Source organism: Hemiscyllium ocellatum, chromosome 50 (genome assembly GCF_020745735.1).
Source record: "Hemiscyllium ocellatum isolate sHemOce1 chromosome 50, sHemOce1.pat.X.cur, whole genome shotgun sequence".
In the NCBI taxonomy this organism is placed as follows: Eukaryota; Metazoa; Chordata; class Chondrichthyes; order Orectolobiformes; family Hemiscylliidae; genus Hemiscyllium; species Hemiscyllium ocellatum.
In genome coordinates this window covers 771,854-788,396 of record NC_083450.1, presented here as the reverse complement: position 1 = coordinate 788,396, position 16,543 = coordinate 771,854, and the positions used below count along the sequence as shown (strand labels likewise).

The 16,543-nt window shown below is 50.4% G+C and overlaps 1 protein-coding gene across 3 annotated transcripts; it reads left to right on the top strand.

Moving 5' to 3' along the window:
* Window positions 1-19: 19 nt before the first annotated feature.
* On the top strand, window positions 20-16,262 carry polr3c (polymerase (RNA) III (DNA directed) polypeptide C). 3 transcript variants are annotated; one of them, XM_060820846.1, is made up of 15 exons: window positions 21-155; window positions 1,057-1,321; window positions 1,639-1,894; window positions 2,269-2,454; window positions 3,959-4,041; window positions 4,858-4,962; window positions 9,021-9,113; window positions 10,109-10,189; window positions 10,639-10,690; window positions 11,384-11,444; window positions 11,924-12,074; window positions 13,006-13,107; window positions 13,587-13,636; window positions 15,103-15,252; window positions 15,966-16,262. In XM_060820846.1, exons 2-15 carry the CDS (start codon window positions 1,175-1,177, stop codon window positions 16,063-16,065), a joined length of 1,617 nt encoding a protein of 538 aa, XP_060676829.1. In that variant the 5' UTR covers window positions 21-155; window positions 1,057-1,174; the 3' UTR covers window positions 16,066-16,262. The 3 variants fall into 3 exon arrangements, with proteins under 3 accessions (XP_060676830.1, XP_060676829.1, XP_060676828.1); XM_060820845.1 differs by having other exon boundaries at window positions 21-161; XM_060820847.1 differs by lacking the exon at window positions 4,858-4,962 and having other exon boundaries at window positions 20-161.
* Window positions 16,263-16,543: the final 281 nt, after the last annotated feature.

The following is a 16,543-nucleotide window of genomic DNA, read 5'->3' as shown; positions in this document are numbered from 1 at the left end:
CCGCCGGAGTCAGGCTCCGGCTGCGGGCCGCCGGAACCAAGGAGCCCGGAACATAAAGTTCCGTTCCCGTCGGAATGGGGAAGGCTGAGGTGGGGGTCACAGTAGAGTGAGGCTCGGGGCCGAGGAGAGAATCTGCTTCTTCATCAACAACAACAGTAAGTGTGAGTTAGTGAGTGTGAGTGTGAGTTAGTGAGTGTAAGGGTCAATACACCCCCCCCCCCCCATCACACTCCCAGGGACAGGGACAGCACGGGGTTAGATACAGAGTAAAGCTCCCTCTACACTGTCCCCCCATCACACTCCCAGGACAGGGACAGCACGGGGTTAGATACAGAGTAAAGCTCCCTCTACACTGTCCCCCATCAAACACTCCCCAGGGACAGGGACAGCACGGGGTTAGATACAGAGTAAAGCTCCCTCTACACTGTCCCCCACCAAACACTCCCAGGGACAGCACGGGGTTAGATACAGAGTAAAGCTCCCTCTACACTGTCCCCCATCAAACACTCCCAGGGACAGGGACAGCACGGGGTTAGATACAGAGTAAAGCTCCCTCTACACTGTCCCCCACCAAACACTCCCAGGACAGGGACAGCACGGGGTTAGATACAGAGTAAAGCTCCCTCTACACTGTCCCCCACCAAACACTCCCAGGACAGGGACAGCACGGGGTTAGATACAGAGTAAAGCTCCCTCTACACTGTCCCCCCACCAAACAATGCCAGGACAGGGACAGCATGGGGTTAGATACAGAGTAAAGCTCCCTCTACTCTGTCCCTATCATCTGCCTGAATGTCACCAGCCCATTTCACATGAAAACATTGCGATGCTGGAAATCTGAATTGAAAACAGAGAAATGCTGTGGAAACTAACCAACTCTGCCACTAACTGTGGGAGCAGAATGATCATTTCCAGTCTTCCATCTCTTCAGAACCTGGGAGATTTGGACTCCAAACGTTATTGTGTTTGTCTCTCTCAGACACTGCCAGAATTGTAGAGTTTCTGCTGCACTCTCTATTCCTGTTACAATATTTCCTGCTGATTTCTTTCCCTCAGATTGAAGGTGCTGTTATAACAGCCTCGAGTATTCAAAGCCATCGCTGAAATACTAGTAGGTTCAGGTGAACTTGCAGTGCTGATTCTGATGTGATCGGTGATCGAACCTGATTGAGAAATGACACACTTCGAGACGCAGATCTGCTCCTGCTTGCTCCAGGCACACTATGGTGAGATCGTCGCCAAAGTTGGCACCCACCTGATTTGCACAGGATGCCAACCTCTCCGGCTGATTGCCAACGACACTGAAACACCAATTGATCAGGTATCAGTGTGGTCTCAAGGATTGGGGGCTGGGGGTGAAGGGAGGGTGGCATTGGTCCTGAATCTGTTCTGAGATTGTGTGTGTGTGTGTGTGTGTGTGTGTGTGTGTGGGGTGTGGGGTGTGTGTGTGTGGGTGGGGGGGGTGGCGGAGGAGGTGTGTGTATGTGGGGGAGGTCGGTTGGTCTGTCTGCCTGTCTATATGGCATGGACAGGGTGAGAAGAAGGGTCATAGCATGGCTTGCAGAGGGGTGTCAGTGGGACATGGACACGGAAGCCATGGTGTACAGTCACCTTGACTCTCTCACTGCTGTGTTCCAGGTTAAGAAAGCTCTCTGCGTCTTGATCCACCACAACTTTGCTTCCTATCATGTGCACAAGAGAGGCTTTGTGGAGTATGAAGTGCATTGTGCACACATCATTCGCATCCTACGGTACCCACGTTATATCTACTCAGCAAAGACGTTGTATGGAGACACAGGGGAGCTCATTGTGGAGGAGCTGCTGCAGAATGGCAAGATGACAATGAGTACGGTTGTGAAGAAAGTGGCCGACAGGCTGAGAGAAACAATGGAGGGTGAGACTGTGTGGGGAAAGAGTACAACCAACATGTGAATGCAGGGGAAGGGAGATTGGGAGCAACTGGAAGGGAGTATGTGAGAGTTTGTGATGAAGGAGAGGTCAGTAACATAGAGAGTAGTCTATGGGGATCAGTATGGTCTGTATGGAGAACATGGCTGGGTGTATATGGAAGGCAGTGGGGGCATGTATACAGAGGGATGAGAGGGACGTGTACAGAGTAGGGTGTATGGAGGCGTGTGTGGCCATGGTGTGAGCCCGGAGGGGTGAGGTGGGGGTATACAGAGGGCTTTTCACGGTGTGACAGGCCAGTGCTGTTGTCTGTGCCCTGTGTGTAGTGTTGCTCAGGTCTTTGGTTCTTCCTCTGCATAGATAATAAAACCAGGGAACACAGTGAGACCTCGAATACCTTCGTCCGGTTGGTGCAGACACACTTCCTGCAGAAATGTGGTCTGGTCTCCGAGAGTGTGACTGCTGAAGGCTCACAGCTCTCTCGTGCTCCAACATTGATCACTGATGAGAAGGAGATGTACACCGTGCCCAATCTCAGCGTTGGCGGTAAGGAGCCTGCTCTCTGCTTTCATTTAAGGCTTCTCCAAAACCAGGAAAGTTTTCTTCCATCAAAACCAGAAATTGTTGGAGAATCCAGCAGGGCTGGCAGCATTTGTGGGGAAAACACAGAGTCACCGTTTAGGGTCCAGTGACCCTTCCTCAGGAGCTGGGAAAAGCTGGTCTATCGACTGAAGATGATGGATGGGAGGGCAGGGTGAGAGAAGTGAGAGGAATGGATGGAGATGGAGCTCTGAGCAACAATGGGATGGCTGATAGTAAACTGATAACTGGGATCATAAGTGGGTGGAAATGTCTGGGGTGTGGGGTTGGTTGGAGGATATGGAAAGTTATTGAATTTGATATTGAGTCCAGAAAGCTGCAGGGTCTCCAGATGGAAAATAAGATGCTTCACTAGAGCACTGCCTGAGGCAGGGATGCTGACCACGGTACATTGAGAGTAAGTCCAGGGTCATTGAGTTTTGACAAAGGGTCAGTTAGCCTCGAAACATCAGCTGTTTTCTCTCCTCACAGATGCTGCCAGACCTGCTGAGATAACCAGCATTTTCTCTTTTGAGCCCAGGATCATTTTTTGCAGACAGACGGGAGACCTCATTGTTAGCAATGAATACAGTCGACGAGGTTGAGTGAAGAGCAGGTAGATTGCTGGAAGATGTGTCTCAGACTTTGGATAGTGAGGAGGATTGAGTAAACAGGCAAGTGTTGCACCTTCTGTGATTGCAGGGGATGGTGCCGTGGGAGTGGACCAGGGAGTCCCAGAAGGAATGGTCCCTGCAAAAGGAATGGAGGTCATGGGAATGTGGTGATTGAATCCTGCTGGAAAAGGAGCTTTTGGATATGGATACTGGTGAGGGGGACCCTAACGGTGTCATACGACAAGGGTTGAAGTGTGGGAAATAAGTCAGACACAGCTAAAGGCCCTGTCACAGTGACCTTTCCTCTACCTGTGAGTGTATACTCACCAGGCCTGCATCCCCTCGAGAGCTGCTCCCCTGGTTTTCTCAGGGAGTGCGCAGTGATCTAAAGCCAGTTACTGTCTGAATCACTCTGTCAGTGGGTGGGGGCAGCAGGAAATGGGGGACAGTTCTGGAGTTCAGCACCTTTATCCCGGCTTCGGTCACTGCTGGGCTGAACCCATGTACGAATTAGGAGCAGGAAAAGGCCATTAGGTCCGTCGAGTCTCTGGTCTGGTCTCCATTGTAACCTCAAAATCCAAACCCGTACCCAACCAGCCTCGATAGCCTCACAGTTACTGTCCATGGAAAGTAGCCTTGCAAAAACTCCTGACACCCAATGGAATCGATTTGTCCTCTCCCTGCCCTGTCCTAAATGGGCAGCTGCTGCTGTTTGAGACTGTCTTCTCTCGGCCTCCTTCCCCTCCCCTGCCCCTACCCCACCCCCACCCATACCCCTCCCTACCCCACCCCTCCCTCTGTTGCTTGCTTATCAGCTTTGTATTTTATGTCTCTCTCTCTCTCTCTGTCACACCCAGCTCAGGGGAAACGCAGGCGAATGTCCGAGGATGGGACTGAGCCTAAATCCAAACGGTCAAAGCCTGAACATTCGGACCAGGAGGTGAGTCTGTCGCATGTTTGACCGTCTGGAAGAGGGGGCCAGCCACTGAATCAGCCCTGAGCCAGGCACCTGCCCACCCGCCCGCTCACCCGCCGCACGCCCACCCACCCGCTCCTCTCCCCAGTTCTGAAGCCCTGCCTCGCGCAGTAGCCCCCCTCCCCCTGCACTGTAGACCACTCCCCCACGCTGTAGCTCCCCCTCCCTCCGCGCTTCAGCCCCCTCCCTCAGCGCCGTGGCCCCCCCCACTCTCTGCGCTGTAGCCCCCCCCATGCTGTAGCCCCCCCCGTGCTGTAGCCCCCCCTCCCCTCTGTGCTGTAGCCCCCCCTCCCCTCTGTGCTGTAGTCCCCCGCTCCCCTCTGTGCTGTAGCCCCCCTCCCCCTGTGCTGCAGCCCCCCCTCGCTCTGTGCTGTAGCCCCCCCGTGCTGCAGCCCCCCCCTCGCTCTGTGCTGTAGCCCCCCGTCCCGTCTGTGCTGTAGCCCCCCCTCCCCCCTCCCTGTGCTGTAGCCCCCCCTCCTCCCCCCGCCCAGTAGACGCCCCTCCCCTCCGTGTGGAGCTCCACCACTCCCAGGCCGGAGCCACCTTGCTCCGTGCTGGGGCCCTCTGTGTACACTCCGCTCGGTTCCAGCCTGTCGGCAGAGCAGCAGGCCGAGGTGGGGGTGGAGGTGGGGGTGAAGAACATGAAGCTGGTAATGTGGCGAGTGTTGGAGTGTGGAGGTTTCACACTCCCTCTCTGATACTGGCTGGTGCAGACCATATCCCGGCTGCTGCTGGCTGCTCGCTCTCATTCCCTGTTGTTTACTGCTTCCTTCCCCACAGCTCCCCCCAGATGATGGCATTTACTGGCAGGTGAATTTTGAACGGTTTCACCAACACTTCAGGGACCAAGCCATCGTGGCTGCAGTCAACAACAAACTGGACCAGGTCTGTGAGGGGTTAACGTCCCTGCTCCAGGGCAAGAGAACATGGGACAATACAGCACAGAACAGGCCCTTCGGCCCACCATGTTGTGCTGAACATTTGTCCGAGCTTAAGCACCTATCCATGTACCTATCCAATTGCCGCTTAAAGGTCACCAATGATTCTGACTCTGCCATTCCCACAGGCAGCGCATTCCATGCCCCACCACTCTCTGGGTAAAGAACCTACCCCTGACATCCCCCCTATACCTTCCACCCTTCACCTTAAATTTATGTCCCCTTGTACCCGGGGAAAAAGTCTCTGACTGTCTACTCTATCTATTCCCCTGATCATCTTATAAACCTCTATCAAGTCACCCCTCATCCGTCGCCGTTCCAATGAGAAAAGGCCTAGCACTCTCAACCTATCCTCGTACGACCTATTCTCCGTTCCAGTCAACATCCTGGTAAATCTTCTCTGCACCCTCTCCAAAGCTTCCACATCTTTCCTAAAGTGAGGCGACCAGAACTGCACACAGGACTCCAAATGTGGCCTTACCAAAGTCCTATACAGTTGTAACATCACCTCACAACTCTTGAATCAATCCCTCTGCTAATGAACGCTAATACACCATAGGCCTTCTTACAAGCTCTATCCACCTGAGTGGCAACTTTCAAAGATCTATGTACATAGACCCCAAGATCCCGCTGCTCCTCCACCTTACTAAGAACCCTACCGTTAACCCTGTATTCCACACTCTTATTTGTCCTTCCAAAATGGACAACCTCACACTTGACAGGGTTGAACTCCATCTGCCACTCCTCAGCCCAGCTCTGCATCATATCTAAGTCCCTTTGCAGCCGACAACAGCCCTCCTCACTATCCACAACTCCTCCAATCTTCGTATCGTCTGCAAATTTACTGACCCATCCTTCGATTCCTCTTCCAAGTCATTAATAAAAATTACAAACAGCAGAGGACCCACAACTGATCCCTGCGGAACTCCATTTGTAACTGGGCTCCAGGCTGAATATTTACCATCTACCATCACTCTCTGACTTTGAGCGGTTCGCCAGTTCTCTGTCCAACTGGCCAAACTTCTCACTATCCCATGCCTCCTGACTTTCCGCAGAAGCCGAACATGGGGAACCTTATCAAATGCCTTACTAAAATCCATGTACACTACATCCACTGCTCTACCCTCATCTACATGCTTGGTCACCTCCTCAAAGAATTCAATAAGACTTGTAAGGCAAGACCTACCCCGCACAAATCCGTGCTGGCTGTCCCTAATCAAGCAGTGTCTTTCCAGATACTCATAAATCCTATCCCTCAGTACCCTTTCCATTACTTTGCCTACCACAGAAGTAAGACTAACTGGCCTGTAATTCCTGGGGTTATCCCTATTCCCTTTTTTGAACAGGGGCACAACATTCGCTACTCTCCAGTCCCCTGGTACCACCCCCGTTGACAGTGAAGACGAAAAGATCATTGCCAATGGCTCTGCAATTTCCTCTCTTGCTTCCCACATAATCCTAGGATATATCCCGTCAGGCCCGGGGGACTTGTCTATCCTCAAGTTGTTCAAAATGCCCAACACATCTTCCTTCCTAACAAGGATCTCCTCCAGCTTACCAGTCCGTTTCATACTCTCCTCTTCAACAATACAGTCCCTCTCATTTGTAAATACTGAAGAAACGTACTCACTCAAGACCTCTCCTATCGCTTCCAACTCAATACACAGTCTCCCACTACTGTCCTTGATCGGACCTACCCTCGTTCTCGTCATTCTCATGTTTCTCACATACGCATAAAATGCCTTGGGGTTATCCTTGATCCTATCCGCCAAGGATTTTTCATGCCCTCTCTTAGCTCTCCTAATCCCTTTCTTCAGGTCCCTTCTGGCTATCCTGTATCCCTCCACTGCTCTGTCTGAACCCTGTTTCCTCAACCTTATGTAAGCCTCCTTCTTCCTCTTTACTAGACATTCAACCTCCCTCGTCAACCAAGGTTCCCTCACATGACCATCTCTTTCCTGCCTGACAGGTACATACATATCAAGGACACGTCGTATCTGTTCCTTGAAAAAGTTCCACATTCCAACAACATCCTTCCCTGACAGCCTATGCTCCCAACTTATGCTCCTCAGATCCTGTCTTGCAGCATCGTATTAACCCTTCCCCCAATTGTAAAACCTGCCCTGTTGCACGCACCTATCTCTCTCCATAACCGAGGTGCAAGTCACAGAATTGTGGTCACCATCACCAAAATGCTCACCCACTAACAAGCCCATCACTTGTCCCGGTTCATTACCGAGTACCAAATCCAATATGGCCTCCCCTCTGGTTGGACAATCTACATACTGAGTTAGAAAAGCTTCCTGGACACACTGCATAAACACCGCCCCATCCAATCTACTTGATCTAAAGAGCTCCCAATCAATATTTGGGAAGTTGAAATTGCCCATGACTATGACCCTGTGGCTACTGCACCTTTCCAAAATCTGTTTCCCAATCTGTTTCTCCACATCTCTGCTGCTATTGGGGGTCTATAGTAAACATCCAACAAGGTGACTGCACCTTTCCTATTTCTGACTTCAGCCCATACTACCTCCAAAGGCAGATCCCCCTCGAACTGCCTTTCTGCAGCCGTTATACCATTTCTAATTAGCAACGCACCCCCCCTCCTTTTTTACCACCCTCCCTAATCTTACTGAAACATCTGTAACCAGGAACCTCCAACAACCATTCCTGTCCCTCATCTATCCACGTTTCCGTGATGGCCACAACATCGTAGTCCCAGGTACCGATCCACGCCTTAAGTTCACCCACCTTATTTCTGATACTCCTTGCGTTGAAGTATATGCACTTGAGCCCATCTCTGTGTCCGCAAGTATTCCCTGTCAGTGCTACCTTCTCCACAGCCTCCCTACATTCTTGGACATCCTGAAAAACAACTAACCTACTTGCTGGACTACAAGTCCGGATCCCATCCCCCTGCCAAATTAGTTTAAACCCCCCCCCGAAGAGTGCTAGCAAACCTACCCCCCAGGATATTGGTGCCCTTCTGGTTCAGGTGCAACCCGTCCTGTTTGTACAGGTCCCACCTTCCCCAGAATGCAGTCCAATTGTCCAAATAGCTGAAGCCCTCCCTCCGACACCATCCTTGCAGCCACGTGTTCAACTGCACTCTCTCCCTATTCCTTGCCTCACTGTCACGTGGCACCGGCAACAACCCGGAGATGACGACGCTGTCTGTCCTAGCTTTTAGCTTCCAGCCTAACTCCCTGAGCTCTTGAGTGACCTCCCCACCCCTCTTCCTACCTATGTCGTTGGTGCCAATGTGCACCACGACTTCTGGCTGCACACTCTCCCCCTTAAGGATTCTGAAGACACTGTCCAAGACGTGTCATTATTGGGTAGTGTGTGAGAGAGAGACTGCTGCTGTCTCAGCACGTTGGGATGGGGTGGGGGGTGAGGGCATAATGGGATTTGAGTAGGTGAGGGTGGGAGCTGGATGGGGTATACACAACAATAGCTGATGACTATCCCCTCCCTATCACTGTCACTTCCTCCAGCCCCTACGCCCCTTCCCTATCCCAGCTCCCCCCTTCCCTATCCCATTCCCCCTGCCAGCCCCTACACCCTCTCCCAGTCCCCCCCAGCCCCTATACCCTCTCCCTATCCCAGCACCCCTCCCCCTTTAGCCCTTTCACCCCCTCCCTATACCTGTCACTCCCTCCCGCCCCTACACCCCCTCCCTATTCCTGTCATCTCCTCGAGTCCCTACAGCTCCTACCTCTGTCACCCCCTCTAGCCCCTACATCCCCTTCCTATCCCAGTCACCTCTTCCAGCCCCTACACCCCCTCCCTTTCCCTGTCAGCCCCTCCCTTTCCCCGGTCAGCCCCTCCCTTTCCCTGTCACCCCCTCCAGCCCCTACACCCCGTCTGTGTCCCTGTGGGTCCACCACCTGCTGGACTGCAGGAACAGTGCAGTGAAGCATGTTGCTGTTGGGAGACAGCTGTGCTGACTGGGGGATGAGGAAAGGGAAGTCATTGCTGTAATAATTTCACTCCTCACAGACCAGCAGTGAGATTGTGCGGACGATGCTGAGAATGAGCGAGGTGACCACATCGTCCAGCTCCTCCCACACGCAACCGCTGTCTTCAAATGAGGTAAGAAACCAGACTCGCCACTGGTGCCCCTGGAGAACAGTCAGCCATCTCACACTGTCCTGCTTCAGAGAATGTGGCTATTACTGACTGAGCCAGCATTTCTTTCCTATCCCTAGTTGCCCCTTGAGAAGGTTGGGGTGAGCTGTCCTTCATGAACCGCCGCAGTCCATGTGCTGTAGATAGACCCACGATGCGTTTCGGGCAGGAATCCCAGGACTCTGACTTGGCAACACTGAAGGAACAGTGATACATTTCCAAGTCATGATGGGGAGTGACAGGGAACTGGCACATGGTGGTGTTCCCATGTACCTGCTACCCTTGACATTCCAGATGGAAGTGGTTGTGGATTTGGAAAGTGCTGTCAAAGAAATCTTGGTGAATTCCTGCAGTGCATCTTGTAGATAGCACACACTGCTGGTACTGAGCGTCGGTGGTGGGGGGAGTGGCTGTTTGTGGATGTGATGCTCACCAAGTGGCTGCTTTGCCCTGGATGGTATTGAGCTCCTTGAGTGTTGTTGGGGCTGCCCCCATCCAGGGCAAGTGGGGAGTATTCCTGCCCGCTCCTGATCTGTGCCTTGTAGATGGTGGACAGGCTTTGGGAATCAGGAGGTGAGTTACTCGCTGCAGTATCCCTAGACTCTGACCTGCTCTTTTAGCTGCTTTGTTAATGTGATGAGTCCACTTGAGTGTCTGGGCAATGGTACCCTGCAGCAGGATGTTGATAGTGATGGTAACACCCAGTGAGTGTCAAGGGGCAGTGGTTAGATTCTCTCTTGTTAGAATGGACCTTGCCTGGTACATGTGTGACACCAGTGTTACTCACATTGTTTGTTGGAGACTGACCGCTGGCAGGTATCCTATTGGACAGTGTGGTTGGATTTATTTCTGTGTGTACACACACCAGCTACTGTCACCATCCAACACTCCCAGGACAGCACAAGGTTAGCTTCTGAAAAACCGTGTTTTTTTCTGGAATTGATTCTTTTGGCTGACAGATATTCCGGGCTTTTCCTCCTGGCTACAACCTGTCGAAACCAGTGCTGGACCAGTACCTCACCCTCCTCAGTGATGACCCGGTGAGTGTTTCAGTTCGCACACTCCCTGTTTGGAATGAGAGTGAGACTTGGGGGTTGGTTGTGGGGGGAATGTTGGAGCGTGAATGGGCTTGAGGTTATTGAAGAGTCACCTCGGGAGGTGGGAGGGTAACTGTGACCGATGGGGATGGGGTAAGCAGAGTAATGGTGGGAGACCTGGGGGAGGGGGATGAACATGGTGTTGGATGTCTGACCGGGGCGGGGGGTGTGTGGATACTGGTGGGTGACCTGGGGAGGGAGGGGGAGGTGGACATGGTGTTGGATGTGTGACCGGGGGGTGGGCTGGGATCAGAAGATGGCCACTATATGACTGTCTTCTCTCTTACACCTCACGGCTAAATGTGCTGGAGTTATACTCTCACTTCCTGCTGTAAAATCAGAGTTTCTGTGGGAAATTTTCAGATTCGTTCTAACAAAAGCTTGTGTTTCAGATGGAGTTTGTCGGTAAATCAGGAGATAGTGGTGGTGGGATGTTTGTCATCAGTATCCTTTCAGGTGACATATGTGGGACCCAGCTTCCTCTCTCCACAAAAAACAACCAGATCTCTCCTTCAGAGAGAGACAGGACTGAGAGACACCAGTCACTGTACAGGTATCTCCCTGAGAGAGAGAGGGGGGACTGAGAGACACCAGTCAGTGTACAGATATCTCCCTGAGAGAGAGAGGGAGGACTGAGAGACACCAGTCAGTGTACAGATATCTCCCTGAGAGAGAGAGAGGGGGGACTGAGAGACACCAGTCACTGTACAGATATCTCCCTGAGAGAGAGAGAGGGGACTGAGAGACACCTGTCACTGTACAGATATCTCCCTGAGAGAGAGAGAGAGAGAGGTGGAGGGTACTGAGAGACACCAGTCAGTGTACAGGTATCTCCCTGAGAGAGAGAGGGGGGGTGACTTAGAGACACCAGTCACTGTACCGATATCTCCCTGAGAGAGAGAGAGGGGACTGAGAGACACCAGTCACTGTACAGATATCTCCCTGAGAGAGAGAGAGGACTGAGAGACACCAGTCAGTGTACAGGTATCTCCCTGAGAGAGAGGTGGGGGGGACTGAGAGACACCAGTCAGTGTGGTCTCTGAGAAAGAGAAGGGAGTTCTGCCCCAATTTCCTGGAGGTATTTTGATGATATATGCTGTCTTCATTCGTTGTATAGTTGCCTTAATAGAATCACTGATCTTCACCGTGCCCTCGCTTCACTTGCACGAGCTACAGTGGAGTCTGTCGTACAGGAAAGGTAAGTGGGTTCCTAACAGACCTTTCCGCTTGTAACATGGGTACACTTATCCTTCTTCATGTCCTCCTGCATTGTCTGTCTGTAAGTGTGGAAGCTGCAAACTCAGGAGGGCATGAGCTGATGGTTTGAAAAATGATCGAGAAAGGGCACCAGCCTGGTCCTGGGCTGCCTTGGGCAAGTGGAGAGTTACTGTAGACAGGACATGAGAAATCCGATATCCTGTGTGGTACCAATCTGGAACTTCTGTCTCTGACCATTGGGCTCAGCTGATGATCATTGTACAGTTCCATGTTCGATCTCTCCAACTGTCCTGACCAGGTGGAGAGGGGGAATATCCTGCTGCCTTTGTTAGTGTGATGCTGTTTGCTGAGGATACTGTGACAAGCCCCAGTTTGGAATGCTGTGGTTCAGTGAGATTCCTAATTACAAAGTGGAGTTGCTGTCTCCATGCCCCCCTGCCCCCCCCCCCCCCCCCCCAGGTTCGGCTCACGGTCAGCTCGGATTTTCCGACTGCTTCTCCGCAAACGGCACTTGGAGCAGAAACAAGTTGAGGATTTTGCGATGATACCTGCCAAAGAAGCCAAGGAGATGATGTATCGAATGCTATCAGAGAACTATATATCCCTTCAGGTACAGAATACTATACATCTCCCATCGCCTTCAATATGCCTCACCAACTCCCCCTACCCTTCTCTTGATCCCCTACCACTGCCTCTCAGTCAATCCCCTCCCACCCCCTTCGTTCCTTCCCCCCCCCATTGTCTTTCCAACCCCACTCTGTCCCTCTGTCCTCCCCACCCCCCGCCTTTCCAACCCCATTCTGCCCCTCTCTCAGTCCTTCCCCACCTCCTCTCTGTCTTTCCAAACCCACTCTCTGTCTGTCCTTTCTCCTCCACCCCCTCTCTCTTTCCAACCCCACTCTGCCCCTCTTTGTCCTTCCCCCCCCCCCACCCCTTCTCTGTAATTCCAACTACACTCTGTCCCACTCTGTCCCTGTCTCAGCCCTTATCCCCCCATCCCCCCGTCTTTCCAACCCCACTCTGACCTTCTCTCTGTCCTCCCCCCCCCCCCCCCCCACCCCGTATTTCCCACCCTACTCTGTCCCTCTGTCTGCCCTTTCCGCCCCACTCCCTCTCTGTATTTCCAACTCCACTCCGTCCCTCTCTGTCCTTCCACCCCACCCGCACCCTCTCTTAGTCCGCTGCTTCCTCCTTTCCCATCACCCCATCTTCATCATCTTCCCTACCCCACATTGTGTCATCCACCTCCCTACCCTCAATCCTTGCTCCTTTCTGCTCCTTGCTCCCTACCCCTCTCTCCTCCAACCCCTCTGTGTCCTCTCTAACCTTCTCCCCAACACCCCCCTGTCTGTCTCTCTCTCTCTCTCTCTCCACCTTTTCCCAACGTCCCAGATTCCCGTCTCTGTCTCTCCACCCACAGTTTCTCTGGCCTTGATCCCAGGTCAGGATCTGACCTTTCCTGGCTGCTTTTATCTGCTACAGCTCATCGCAAAACAGACTAATTTCCAACTTTGATTCAATCTCATGTTTTTATATTCCAGGAAATTCCTAAAACACCTGATCACGCCCCCTCCAGAACCTTCTATCTGTACACTGTCAATTTACTGCCTACAGCTCGTATGATTCTCCAGCGGTGCTACAAGGTAACCATAACAACAAATATATAACCTGTACTTAGTTAGATTCAAGTCTGTAACTCACTCCTGGATATCTGTTATTTGATAAAAATCCACTGAACATCTCGATTCAATTCCAATGTGTAACTACTTTCAAGTGTCTGTTGTTCTACGTATCAATCAACCCCTTGATTAGATTCCTATCTGTAACTCAGTGTTGGGTATCTGTTATTATGTACAAAACTCCACTCTGATTTAATCTGTTGGTTAGCTGCTGATATAATTTACTGCAAGGGTTAACAGTTTGTGCTGTATGTGTGATCTCTGAATGATCCTGGTGATCGTTTAAGCTTTGTCCTGATGTCTAATCTCACCTTGCTCCTTGCCCCACAAGTTCTGCTGTGGGTCATTGTGTGAGGACGTGTGGTGAAATCCACAGCTAGAGATATTCGAGAAGAAAGCTGACCCCTGGAAAATCACTTGGTATGTTTTATGATTTATTTCAGACTGTTGTCAATCTGATCAATCGTCGAGAATACGAAACCCGAGAGAACAAGTGAGTGACAATCAGCTAAGAATGCCTGGATGTGGTGCTCTTCGGAGGGTTGGTGCAGACTCAATGGGCCAAATGGCCTCTTCCCGCACTCAGGATTCTATTATGGTTCTACAATTCCCACAGATGTCATCCAGATATTCTGATCCAAAGTTTTGAATTTCTCCATCCAACCATGAATCCTGAAATTGAAATTCACAATATCTCAACTCTGCAAACAATTCTCTAGCACTCTTCTAGATCTTCCATTGAAGTTTTGTGGCCTCGTCAGTGATAGGAGCTAGAGAAGTAACCACTTATATGCAAAACTTGCAAAAGGCTGCACAAGAGTCTTTTTGTGGCTAGTTGATGTTCATGTATCCTGATGGCTAGTTTTCTGCCTGTTTGTCACAGTTCTTGCATGGTATTTTGAAAGTAACATTAGTTTTGCTTGTCTGTATAAGGTCTTTCAAGTTCGGTAGCTACTGTTTTATAGTGTATTGGTGGGTTTGTGAGCTACCATGATGCCAAGGAGTCTGCGTAGTCTGGCATCACACTAAAACAGCAGCTAATGAACTTGGAAAAACCCTATACAGACAATGAGCAAAACTAATGTCATTTACAAAATACCATGCAAGGACTGTAACAAACACTACATTGGACAAACAGGCAGAAAAGTAGCCACAAAACATGACCCTCTCTCACTAGTATCCTTACATACAGAGGAGGAAAGCCACCACTTCACCTGGGACAACAGCCAAACAGAAACACACGAGAATTCCGAGAAGCGTGGCATTCCAACCGGAACTCTATCAATAGACACATTGACTTGCACACTATTTAGCACCCCCTGAGAAAAACAACAAGAAATGACATGAGGAACCCAAACATATAAATAGAAAGCAGGAATCATCACCAGTGCTTTGTCCGGAGACTCACTGAAGATGTTACCTAGTATGGTGACAAAACGTCTGAAAATGAAACCTCCAGCTCAGCTACAAACCTTCTCAAAGCTCACTAATCCTGGCAGTAAGGCTGGAGAGATGGAAATCAGTGGCCAGAAGTGAAGGAGCACATAGATAGTGAGGTCATAGAAGTAATTAAATATTAGAACAATAATTGTAAAATTGAGATGTTGCTTAACTGGGGCTGAATATCAATCAGTGATTGCACAGGGTTGGAGGTAAACGGACCTTGTTAGAAATTAAAACTCATGCAGCAAAGCTGTGGATGAGATGCCAGTCAGGGATGGTGCTGGAATAGTGAAGGAGAGGGATAATAATGGACTGCAATGAGGGTTTCAGATCTGATAAGCTGAAATGGGAAAGTTGGACAATTTCACAAGAGGTAATTACTTCTTGATCATTCTGACTCCAATAGTTTGTATCAGCCTCAATGAATTGGCACTGAAATGATGGACAGTTCTGGTGTCTGTGGATTTGGTGTCTGATCCGTTTTGTAATTAATGGCATTCCCTGTTATCCTTTCAGGCGGCTGCTGGAAAAGTCACAGAGAATAGAGGCCATCATGGCGTCAATGCAAGCAACTGGCGCTGAGGAACAGCAACTTCAGGAGATCGAGGAGATGATCACAGCTCCCGAGCAACAGCAGCTGGAGACACTGAAACACAATGTCAACATGTGAGTGGCCACTGCTGCAGTAGGGCAGGGCAAGGCTACAGGCTGTTCGGTCTCTTTCTAGTCTCGTCCTGAGCTAGCTGCACCTTCACAGCCCATCTGCAGTCACAGCAGTGTGAATCCAACTGGGCAAGACCTTGAAGACACTGATGTCCACACCAAATACAACATAAACTGACAACACAACTGATCTGGAATGCAGTGCCTGAAAGCAGATTAAATAATAATCCTACAAAATGAAATTGGATTCATGTATGGAGGAGAAAGAGTAGGGGATTGCTGCTATTCATCAAAGAGCCAGTATCGACGTTAGATTGTATGAATTGTACAGCAAGAAAAGCACCTTCTGAAATTGGTTCCTTAACACTCTTGTGGTGGAGTGGTTGTGTCCCTGTCTCTAGGTCAGGAGGCCCTAATTCAAACCTTCATTCCTAATGAAGGGCTTTCACCCGTAACATAGATTTTCCTGCTCCTCAGATTCTACCTAACCTGCTGTGCTTTTCCAGCGCCACTCTAACTTAGGCCCTAGTTCAAGGCCCACCTGCTCCAGAAGTGTCTTAACATCTCTGAACAAGTTAACTAGAAAATCTCTCTAAACCAGTTCCAGCCTAAACAATTTCTGTCACAAAGCTCTTGGCTTTTCTGTGTTCAGGACTGCCAGGCAGTTCTGGGGAACAGAGGGATGGAGTCCTGACTTTATCTCTACTCTTTTCCAGGTTGGATTCAAGTGAGAATCAGGTTGATGAGACCATCTTTATCCTGGAATCCTACATAAACACAACTCGGATTGAGAAAGAGGTACCAAGCAAACGGTGATCTGAGCATCAGTCTGTCAGAGACCAGCTACGGTTCGCCAGTATCTCTCACTGTGTGGATGTACTGCAGTGAGTTGATAATGTGGCAGTCTGCTCATTGGAGAGGACAGTTTTATGAGCTGCCTGTGTAAATCCTAATGTTTTAGGTTTTATGTTGTCAAATTAATTTAATAAATGACATGGTGTCTTTCATGTGAAGCTCTGAGGTGCTTCCAGTCAATCAATCAGATTACCTTGTGGAGGCAGGAACTGGGTCAGTGAATGATTGATGTTTACTGTCAAGCCACACGCAGGAGAAATGCTGCTCCAGGATAGGGACAATGTTTTTGCCCTTTTAATCAGGTGTGTACTGAAGTCTGATGCACACTATAGTAACTGGATGAGATCTTTTCCCTAAACTTTCACCAAGGAGAGGTGAGAGCTAACTAGCAACATACATTTCTAAATATGTTAATATGTGACCGATCCCAAGTTAATGA